Below are 12,136 nucleotides of genomic sequence, written 5' to 3'. Positions count from 1 at the left end.
AGTAACAAATTATAATTACAATTATTACCGCCATTATTATACAAAGGATATACCTAATTGCAATTTGATGTCCGAAATGGCCGGTCGGTTCGCAATTGCAACATTTGCCACTAACGATGTTGCCATTAGTAACAATTATATTGAGACTGCTACCTAGTGGGGGCAAACTGCCATACTTTCCGTTTTATTGGCCAATTAGAAAAATATTGACGACATACTGATGGTAATTTTTGGACCCTAACGTTCCTACGCGTATTTTGACATTAGCTTTAGCATTAGAATTAGATTTATTTATCTATCAAACCTGAATTGATAACCACATTCGTAAATGTTCCCAAATTCAACTAAAACTGGTAATCCAATAGTAAGAAATGTATATCATATAAATAAATATATTTGTAAATATAATATAAAAAAAATTAACAATCTCTTAATTACTAGCCCAACAGGTAGGTACTTGTATTGGGTCTAGCAAATCTCAAAACTTCAAATCAATAATGAGGTTTTAGATTTAATATAATTTATTTTAGTCTTAATAATGTTGTTTTCTTTACTTTTAATTTAGATGTAAAAAATATTTCTTTGTATACCGTTAACTTCCTAGTAAATAAATGTATTTCCTTAAGGTATTAAGTATACTTAATTCAAATCAATAGTTTTATTTATTTTCTAGAAAAAAATAAACGTGCTACAACTACATTAAACCTTCGTTTTCTCTTCTCACGCCTAATACCAACGTAAATTGTGGTTAGAGACTTGTGCAGTAATTCTGTCACACCTCAGCTAAGTTAATGGTGACACCAATTGTACAGAATGAATTGTACAACTCACAAACTGGGAAGAAAGTTCAGTCCTACAATTTACGAAATTGTTATGTCTGTGCCCAATTGCTTTACTTGGTTTTCTTTCTCGTGTCTAAAGCATTTTGAGAAAGAGTTATGGAGCTTATTTTCTTAGAAATATTACTAACACGTCGAGTTATTTAATTTTTTATGGCAAGATTACTCGAGTTTCACGACAATAATTCATAGTCCATATTATAAAGTCTAATAAATAGTTTTCACGTTCCAAGATACCTTTTTTTGTAGAACACCAATCAGAAGTCGTCACCATCGTCATTGCCTCAAGGCCTCAAGCGATGGATGTCCACTGCTGGACATAAGTGGCTTGTAGGGATTTGAACAAGTCTTGTGCCACTTGTGATCGAAGGAATTCGCAACTAATTATATGATCACAACATAATTATTACGTCTTAGCTAAATATGCTGTGTTATACCTAATCTGTGATTACATAATACATATACACGTATTTTGGAGTTTGATATTCAGCAATAAGTATATATTTTGGTCGTTAATTTATTATCTTAATGCAGCAAAAACATTCAATTCACAAAATATCAATATAAAAATTAACTCATCAAAACAAAGTAAAGCGTTATCTAAGAAAAAGTACATTAAAAACGAAAGAAAAGCGTTAGTAGAAACGAAATCCTGCCTGCGAGGGTAGATCGCGCGGTAACGATTCCATTTTTGTTAGGGCTCATTCACATCAGTATGCAATTTCTAGCAGTGGATGCATATAGGCTGATGGATTGGATTGGATTGGATTCGGTAAATATAAATGTAATTTTAACTTAAATATGGGTTTGTGAATAATTACTTTGGAATCGTTACTTTACAATTTGTGTGGCTGTACAGAAAAACTCAATCGAGTTTATGTTTACACCATAATCGTAATAATCCTTGTAAACACTCTTTGTAAAAAAAATTAATAAATCTATTTTTTAAATAGGCTTGATCTGTTAACATTTATGTGTAAGCGGTGATAGTCTAGTAAGTTAAGATGTCGGCCTCCTTTTTTTTCCGCTGGTAAAAATGCTATTAGGCATGCCGCCCAAGGGCGGGTATGTGGGACTCACTCGCGGTTAAGATGTCGGCCTCCTAATCGGGAGGTCCGGGGTTCGATCGTGTACTTCTAAGCAAATTTTTTTTTAAACATCAGTTTTCCTGAATTCCCATATGTTTTAGTGATCATTCTAAAACTTTTTTGCAGTTAGAACTTAATTAGAATTATGGGTCAGACAAACATCTTGCCCCTGCAATTTATGTGAAATCATCTTTACAACGAAGCCCAAACACAAAGTTGCAGGCTTCCGCAACTCATTAATGTGGCCGCTCCATTAGAAAAGGCGTAACTAAGATTTTGCCTTCGTCTGCCGAGTTCCTTCTATAAATCCTCTTCAATTGTTCCTGAAAATAAAGCTTTTGGGAAAACTTTATACCGAGGCATTCCTATTTAAAACGATTTACTTTTGTTACTTAGGTACCTGAAAACAAACAGACACATAAAAATATTTATAAGTATAGTACGCGACAGGTCGCAAACGGGGTGGAAACGCCCCGTACACCCGTACAGCCTGCACGCTAACCCGGTGCGGGTTAAACGCGGTTGACGTACGGGTGTGCAGGGCGTCCCTCCGCCTCATACCCCGATTGCCATCTCCACCTGCCGCGTTATACTTAGTATGCATTTTATGAACTAACGCAGGTAGTTGTTCAGGGAATATTGTATTTAGTAGAGTTGCATGCACAAGTTGTGTACCGGGGGAAACTGAAAATTGAAATTTTCGCCGTTGAATTTTAACCGAGTTTGAATGAAGCCTCATTAAACGCAATGGCGTAGCAAAATGCAATTTATTGTCGAAGAGAGTGCCGCAAAATGTTTATTATTTTGGCCTATAACGCAGCGGTTGTAAATTGTGAAAATTTTCCTGCGGCTGCCGCGCGGTAGCCACTCTTTAGTAGTCATCGTCATCATTATGTACAACCTATCGCCGGTCCACTACAGGTCTCTTCTCAAAATGAGCAGGCATAGTTCGCCACGCTGGTCAAATGCGGCAGACCATATTATAAAACCCTCAGGCCCCCCAACCCGATTTCTAAATTGTATCTGAATAAAATAAAAATAATTATGTACATAATTATGTAAGGCCTATGTTATCAAGCGGAAAAACGCGAATGAAATTCAACGCGCGCTATTATTATCTGCGCGGACAAAATTTCCATGCGACAAATTTGAGCGGAATCCCGCTCGCGTTTTTACGCCAGATTTATGCCCGGCCTTATAGTGCCTACATAACAGTAGTATTGTGAGAGGCTTCTATTGCGGACTTTGGCTAGCTACAGCCTCTTACCGGCGTCAGTGGCAAAATATCAATGCATCAAAATGTGCTTGAAAGACAACTTTACAGTAAAATGGGAACTGAGGAATCCTTGATAAATAATGACACACCTTTATAAATATGATTCGCTTTTTTAAAGTATGTAGTTGATGTAGATTTCAGCTACTACTCTTATTATGAGCGAAGATATAAAAGATGGTTTTTAGAATAAGTTCGATAGTACACAATTAAGTTTTAAACTAAACTTCTCTGACACTTAGTTACAGTACCAGCCCTATTACTAAGCCTCCGCTTGTCCAGCCGTCTGTCCGTCCGTCTCTGTCAGCCGGCTGTATCTCGTGAACCGTAATAGGTAGAGAGTTGAAATTTTCACAGAGTGTGTTTCTAATGCCGCTATGACAACCAAGGTTGTTGCGGATGCCAGTATTTTGACATCAGAAGTTATTGTTAGAAGTTCATCTTCGGATACGGATGTTTGAATTAATGCGAATGTTCCGCATTTACGGATGCAGATGCAAATATCCGTAACACCCCTGTTGGGTAGCATTGCACACTTATTAGTCAGTTAGCGAACGAAGAGACCAACTAGCAATACGCGCGAGACACGTGCCACTTTGGCCCCGCTCACTTTCTTTGTAGGTCGTTACTTGTTGCAAATATGAATCAGCATTCGTAAAAGCTCCGCATTATTTGATGCGGATGCGGATGTCTGAAACAATGCGAATGTTCCGCATTTGCGAATGCAGATGCAAATTTCCGTAACACCCCTAGTTCTTCTTCTTATTTTGTTCTGTGGCTTTCAGTGCAACACCCCTATTTTGTACTCCGGTTATTGGAGAGTATTGAGCATGGAGATTTCAGCGGTGAATTCGAGTATAGTTGCATTTCAATGAATGCGAAATGGCGATTCATTGTTACCAAAATTGTCGCGGTAATGTCCGTTTATTTCGTTTAATCGTGTAGGTGAATTATTTATTTGGTGTGATAATTATTTTAAATTACTTATTTAGTGCGATGCAGTAGGTAAGGACTATGCAATAAATTATGAGTCGTCGAAAGTTGTGGAGTAATGCATCATTATTATTTCATGGATTAGATAATAATCATATTACGGATAGATTATACTTTCGTCTACCCAGCTGAGTTTGTTGGCTCTTCCCAGACCTGGGCGCCTTTGGAACCCTCGTAGCTTTAGGTTACGTATTAAATTATCACCAGTAGGTATATCATTCTCTTACAAATCTCAGTGAGCGTTAACCATTTTGAGCCACCAACCAACCACAAACATGTTTCCATCAATGAAAAACTTTCGAAATTCAATTTGAAAATGTTTTCAAAAAACATACGGAATTCAATTCGGAAACATAGTTTCGTTTGTGATTGGTAGGGTCTCAAAATGGTTAACGCCTACTGAGATTCTTGTCTATGTCTTTTATATGAGATTGCGTAACAGAGAAGGTTCTTATACTCATCGTAGGTAGGTAGGTACTTACCTATGTAAGATTTTAAAAATGTCCAATCGTACTTCTAGGTACCTCATTTCATAAAAAGAGAATTCTTGTTTTCAATTTTGCTGAATGAAATATCTGAGCTTCCGTTTCAATTCTCAGAGCAGATTTTGCTGCATATTACTTAAAGAAAAACCAGTAGTATTGTGTTTTTTATTTATGCAAAGATTCTTTAAGATTGTGGAATCGTCTCAACAACTCAGAAAACTTTTTAAGAAGTTAGGTTTTAGGCATGATTTATTTAAGTTAAGTTTTTTTTAATTCCATTACAAGTTAGCCCTTGACCGCGATCGCACCTGGAGGTAAGTGATGACATTGTCTAAGATGAAAGCGGGCTAACTTGGAAGAGATATATCTAAACATAAATCCCTTTTCGGTTTTCACGCGGCGTTGTCATGGAATGCTGAATCGTTTGGCTGCACGGTTTTGCCGGTACGGTGGTAACTAGCCACGGCCAAAGCCTGCCACCAGACCAGTCCAGAGAATTAACAAATTCGCCCTGCCAGGAATCGAATGCCAGGATCCGCCATTTATGAGACCCGCTGCGCTCAGCACTGCGCCAGGGAGGTTGTCAAAATTACGGTGGTATACGGGCTCAATAGCTTCATACTACAATTATTATTATTATTTACACTTTGTACCATTACACAGGCCATTGGGGTACAGGTCTGACTTTGAAATAAACCCATTGTAGTGTGGTAAAAATTAAATTATGCACCATTTCAAAATTTTATACAAAAGTGCGAACTTTAAGTTAAAACAATTGTATTCATGATATATAAGTTACTGAATTTTGATAAAAGCACGAACAGCGAGTAAATAAATTGCGTTATAGTTTCATTGAAAATCAATCGTTGACTCTCAACTGAAAATCTTAATTTTGAGTATCAAATTTGTAAATGAAAATCTAAATTTTGAGTATCAAATTTGTAACTGAAAATTTAAATTTAATATAAATTTTGAGTATTTAATGGGAGATAGCGTTAATCGTATCGTTTTACAGGGATAACAGCTGATACTTATTCATCTAAGAGCTGATGCGTTCGTTCGTTACTGTCAATAACTAAGCAATTGCTAATGAATTGCTAGGGGTAAAACGCAACGTTACCGTGCAAACAAAATTCGTATGGTAAGTAGAGTGAACATTTTGATCGATGTTGACAGAGTTATTTGGATACATACCTAGTTGTTAGGTTAATATAATAATTATATATAGTATAATAATTATTAAATGGTTAATTTTTTTGGCGAAGGCACATAGCAAAACTATTTTTTGTCAGTGAAGTAATTTTAAGTTTGCGAAATAGCTTTAAAAAATAAAATGTGTAAGTATCTAAAGAGAGATATTTTACTAAGGATATACCAACCAACAATAACCATATCCTACCAACGACGACTAATAATAAAACAATTTTATGTTACGTAACGCCTAACACGTGATACGTAATTGTAAAATCATTACTTTCGTCGGAATTATGAGAAATTGGACAATTTCACGGCAGTTTCAACGTCAAGGCGCAATTTGGAACGCCACAGTGCTTAATGAGGCTTCATTCAGACGTGGCTGAAATCAGGCTGAAATCGAATACTGCAGAACATTTCAATTCAACTTTAAAAGCGTAGCAACAACCTGTATCAAACTCTAGTAAATGTAGAGCGTCCATTCCTTAAACGATTACTGGTATACTTAATTCAACAGATTTCTTAGCAATAATATTAATAATTATACTTAGAAACTATTGCTTAACAACAGTTAAGCAATAGTTTCTATAATTATTAATATTCCAGTATCTAACAAGATCAACTTTTATATTATTTAACTTATTTATTCTTATAACTTGAAAATTAGAGCAATACCCGAGTCGATAACTGGATGCGTGAAAGACTTTGGAGGATTTGGAGCTTAGCTAATTGAAAAATAAAATAAAATAGTGTACTTAATGCTTTGTTACTGGTTTAAAATCAATCTGTTATACTTAGCCAAATATTTTATTGCATTTGTGCGCAAATTACGCTCGTACTCGTATACTATGTAAAAAAACTAGAAATGCAAAAGGTTTATTAAAAGTGTGTCCGTAAATAACTTAAAACATTTTAACTCGGAGCGGATTTTAATAAATGTACGGAATTTAAGAAGCAAGACCAGCGTAAAATTATGAATTTAATACTTCAATGTTTTACACAGCCTCCCACAAAGATGAACAAGTGTTCATCCGCTCTATTATAATTGTTTTCAAAGCTTGTACATTTTAATTAAAATATAGCGCACAAGTGAGGGCCTCCGAACTTAAGCGCGGTTTTTATATCAAACACATATTATTATCGTCTTTCAAATAACTTTTAAGAATAGAATAGAATAGAATGTTTTTTTATTCATGTAAACTTTTTAAAAGTGCTTATGAATATAAGGCGTTAAAATGCGTTAAAATAATGATCAACCCTTCGCTGATTTTCTGCTGAACACGAGTCTCCTCTCAGGATTTGCCCATACTCTACAACGCAGAGCTGCGGATTGGCAGATTTCACACACTTTTGAAAACTTTATGGAGAACTCTCAGGCATGCAGATTATGTTTTCCTTAGCCCGCGTCTCAAGCACTAGGCTATCACGAAGCGAATGGATAGTAATCTCACCATCATAATCTAAATACAAAAAATGTTTCTAGCTATGCATGTCCGTAAAACCGTAGTTCATAAAACCGATAGACGTTGGGGTCCCAAGGTGTTTTTTTATGGCTTTTTAAAATGTTTTTAGCGTAGTAGCACACGCCGGGTAGGTATCCACTAGTAAGAAATAAGCGTGTGAACAATAAGTATAATAATATATAATGTGGATTAAAAAGAAATGCTGTGTGTATTGAGAGCTGGGTACTGTATGATTAGGATGTGAGATGGAGCGAGCTAATAGTGACGCGTCATTAGCTAATGGGCAAGAAACCACTGCAGTGAGCTGTATTATCCTCCACATTTTTGCCATGTTTTTACTCTGTTGTGTGCCTACTCTGTGCTCTATTTTATATTATTACAGCAGGCGATGACTTGTGTTAATAAACTGTTTATATCCCCATTTGTTTTGCACGAATCACTAACCATATTATTATAAATGCGAAAGTGTGTTTGTTGATTGGTTTGTCCTTCAATCACGTCACAACGGAGCAACATATGTATAGTACGCGATTGGTCGAGATGGCAATCGGGGAGGGAACACCCCGCACACCCGCACAATCCCCGCGCTAAACCGATGAGGGCGAGCGCGGGTGAGGTGAGGTGGTGTATACCCTGATTGCCATTTCGACCTGTCGCGGACTATACATGCCTCACGGTATACGATGAAGTAATTAGCTAGTAAATTATAATATGAGGCAAATATGTATATACTTTGGAGATACTGTTACAACAATGTCAAAATAAATCCATGCTCAAATTGAAGGACCCTACCAAAAATAAACCAGATAAAATATGGGATAGATAGAGAAAAAGAGAGATATTCAATTCTCAAGTTGTCTAGCCACATCATCAGGAAGAAGGATATAATTACCTAGTTTAGGGTCCTCAATTATATTCAGCGCATGATCTTACAAAGACACCAAAAGAGGATGCTGGAAGGGGTCCATAAGGGCCTTAGAAAATAATCGCAACCTACGACCACGCCATTCTGCCAAGTATGATTGAATTAACCTTAGAGCCTCAATAGCTCAACCGGTAAAGGAGTGGACTGAAAACCGAAAGTACGACGGTTCAAACCCGGCCCGTTGCACTATTGTCGTACCTACTCCTATCACAAGCCTGACGCTTAGTTGGAGAGGAACGGGGAATATTAGTCATTTAACATGGCTAATATTCTTTTAAAAAAAAACTACATAAAAGCCCTACGGTTGCAACTAGCGCAGTCCTTGATTTTATCTAATCTACTATTACTATATTATTGTATGTTTATTATTATGTCATTATGTCATGTTCATGTCGTTATTCTTACATGTTATGTTAGGCTTAGCCACCGCTAACACAACAATACATCGGATGATTACTTGGACTATAATAGGATAACAGTTGGCCATTTCTCACATCCATGTATAACAAAGTACACATACTTTGCGGTCAGTATTATGCGTTATAGTTTTAATTTAGTGTAATTTTCTATATAATAGTCTTTGTCGCTTAAAATAAACTTTAGATATGATAACTTAAAAATTATACTTAAGTAATAATGATTATAAAAAAATGGGTTAAGAAAAAGATTTTTAAAATATGACAATTCTTTTGTTTCAGTTGTCGCTATAACCATCAATTTCATCGGATCGAAAACGCAACAAGACCACACTCTTCTCTTCAAACAATATTACAGGTAATTAATCAAAAGTCTACATAATATAGTACGTGACGCGACAGCTCGATATAGCAATCGGGGTACAAGGCGGGAGGATACCCCGCACACCCGCACGTCACCCGCGCGCTCGCCCGCACTGGGTTAGCGCAGCAGGGGCTGCGGGTGTGAGGGGCGTCCCCACCCCGATTGCCATCTCGCCTGACTCGCCAAGATCTGTCGCGTACTCTTTTACTTATACTCTTTTCGTTTAAACGTCGTTTTGGTTTTTAAACGTCATTTACAATAATCAAGTCTAATCAAAAACAGCATGGGCTAGTAACAAAAGCTTGGAGATTGAAGACTTTACCTACGACATTGCATTGCAAGTTTAGGTGGTTTAGGTCCGATACATACCACCCCATTCTACCTATCATCAATCATATAGTTTCCATTATTTACAATTATAGCACTGCATCCACCGGAAACTATCATTTGCTACTGATTTACTGAAGCATAAATTGTGCAGGACTACACGAGAATTAAGTCACGGCGTATTTCACGAATTTATCAATTTCAAATCGAGAGAACCGATTTACTTGTACTTCAATAGGTACATGGCTTCTATTTTAACGAAATCCAACGTAAACATTACGCGAAGGACATGCCAAAATGACTGCTCGCTAGATATATCTACCTCCCTCCTTGATGCAATAGTATCATGTCCCGGGTTCGATTCCTGATAGGGATAATTAAAAATTATTTATAACTAGATGACGCCCGCGACTTCGTCCGCGTGGATTTAGGTTTTGAAAATCCTGTGAGAACTCTTCAATTTTCCGGGATAAAAGTAGCCTATGTCCTTCCCCGGGATGCAAGCTATCCCCGTACCAAATTTCGTCAAAATCGGTGAACGGTTGAGCCGTGAAAAGCTAGCAGACAGACAGACACACTTTCGCATTTATAATATTAGTATGGATTATTTATTAATAATCTCTAAAATTGACTCTTATCATGTATGGTGGGAGGCTTTATCCGTGGCTAGTTACCACTCTACTTGCAAAGATGTATCTAGAAACCGATTAAGGGTAGGTATGTGTTTAACGCAAATTGTCATATGCCCACATATCCCTTCATAGTAGCTCGCTTCCATCTTAGTCTGAGATCTATAGAGCGCACTTTGACTTTGCTCAGACTTAAGATTGAGTTAAAACGAGACAGATTTATGTGAGAGATGTAGCTCTGTCGCGTTTTAACTCTGTCTAAGTCTAAGCAAAGTCAGAGTGCGCTCTATAGATCTCACCCTTAGACTCCTCACTTATCAAAATATGGTGAGGTTGTTGTCAAGGGCTACCTTGACGTCGTATAAGAAAAACCTGTCACCCAATTTTATTTAGACTTACTCTCTCATGGACCACGCTCTTCGTGTATTCATAAAGCATAAAATACTCTTAGGGCAAACAGAAATTTATAAGTGTCAAAGTTAGTATCAGTGCAAAGTTATTTGCAGACATTAAAAGGTAATAGGGGAGTCTATTCAATTCTATCTGGCTTTAATATCCAGAAACGCAATAAAACATCCCTCCAAGCCGTGTTGTTACTTTGACACTGTTAACTCGTAAAATTGTAAGGACTGTGATACACTGAGAGCAAAATCTTTTTTTATATCTATATTCTATATAAATAAAACGAGAAGGTGACTGACTGACTGACTGACTGACTGATCTATCAACGCACAGCTCAAACTACTGGACGGATCGGGCTGAAATTTGGCATGCAGATAGCAATTATGACGAAGGCATCCGCTAAGAAGGGATTTTTGAAAATTCAACTCCTAAGGGGGTTAAATAGGGGTTTGAAATTTTGTAGTCTACGCGGACAAAGTTCGCGAGCATAAGCTAGTTCGATTATAAGTTAGCTCTTGACCTTGAGTGAGATCACACCTCACAAACACATTTTCAAAAAACATTCGAAATTCAATTTGAAAATGTTTTTAAAAAACATTCGATATTGAATTCGAAAACATGATTTCATTTGTAATTGGCTGATGACTCAAAATGTTTAACACTAACTGAGATTTTCATCTCTGTCATTTGTAACAGAGAGCGCTGTACTAACTTCTTTCCGCGGATAGAGTATAGTCCCTGTGAAAAAGGATCCCGGATGAGTTCGAAACTAGTCGGGCTTACGTCGACTAACCGCGTGCCGGGAGCGTATTAATATATTTATAATGGAAATCACTCAGATAGTTTAAACGCTAAAGTATAGCTGTTGTTAAACTTATTAATCAATATTGGTATAGTGCAATAATATTTGTAGCCAAAATAATGGGGTAGGTACTAATAATATAACAACTTCTGAATGTTATACATTCTAGTAGTATCTATATTACTGCATTATTTTATTATTTTATTCTTTATTGCACACAACACAAAGTAAATAATATATAAAAAAACATACAAGGATCTTAATCTAATAGCTGTAGCATGCAAAGGCGCCCTTATCGCTAAAGCAATAGTAATACAGAACTACACATATTTTTGCTGTTACTTTTAAATTTTTATCTCAAACACAATGCCAAATATAATAATTTAAATCATCGCGTGTGCCCGCACCATTACACAGTACACTCGGTGACATAAAAGTTTAAAGCCAATAAAAATACGAGCATCCACTGTAACAGCTGATAAGCGCTTTTTTATTTCACTGTCCGACATTAATGTTGAGACACTTTTTGCCTTGATTGTCTTCTTTTTGAAGGATTTTTTCGTAGTAGGTAGGTACTTAGCTGTTTTCATTTGGTATAGCTACGATCTACCTACCTAAAGTAATAAAGTCACCATAAATGAAGTTCTATATGATAAAAATGATTTCCTAGGCTTAGTTGTTATGAACTCAATTCCACTTTACAGGATTCAATAGTTCAAAAAACAATTATTTATACAATTAAATAATGTAGAGTCAGGCACACGTGACTTCGTCCGCATATGTTTCGATTTATTTTTAAATCCAGGGGGGAAACATTTGGTTTTTATTTTTTTATGAACCAGCAACAGAATCATACAAAAAATACATTATTCAATCCTAGGTTCTAAGTTATCATATAATTCAAATTACAGGCGGTTACAGCATGCAAATTTAGAC

General features: G+C 36.4%; 1 protein-coding gene across 3 annotated transcripts in view; it reads left to right on the top strand.

The window, feature by feature from the left end:
- Nucleotides 1-12,136, top strand: part of LOC117983483 (cell adhesion molecule Dscam2-like) — a 111,381-nt gene that overhangs the window by 59,654 nt on the left and 39,591 nt on the right. For all 3 annotated transcript variants that reach the window (XM_069499589.1, XM_069499588.1, XM_069499591.1), the window contains exon 3: nucleotides 8,959-9,034. In XM_069499589.1, the coding sequence (XP_069355690.1) occupies nucleotides 8,959-9,034 (76 nt within the window). The remainder of the gene's footprint in view (nucleotides 1-8,958; nucleotides 9,035-12,136) is intronic.

Source organism: Maniola hyperantus, chromosome 7, assembly GCF_902806685.2.
Source record: "Maniola hyperantus chromosome 7, iAphHyp1.2, whole genome shotgun sequence".
In the NCBI taxonomy this organism is placed as follows: domain Eukaryota; kingdom Metazoa; phylum Arthropoda; class Insecta; order Lepidoptera; family Nymphalidae; genus Maniola; species Maniola hyperantus.
The sequence above is the reverse complement of the archived record's forward strand: the minus strand, read 5'-3'. Positions and strand labels throughout refer to the sequence as shown.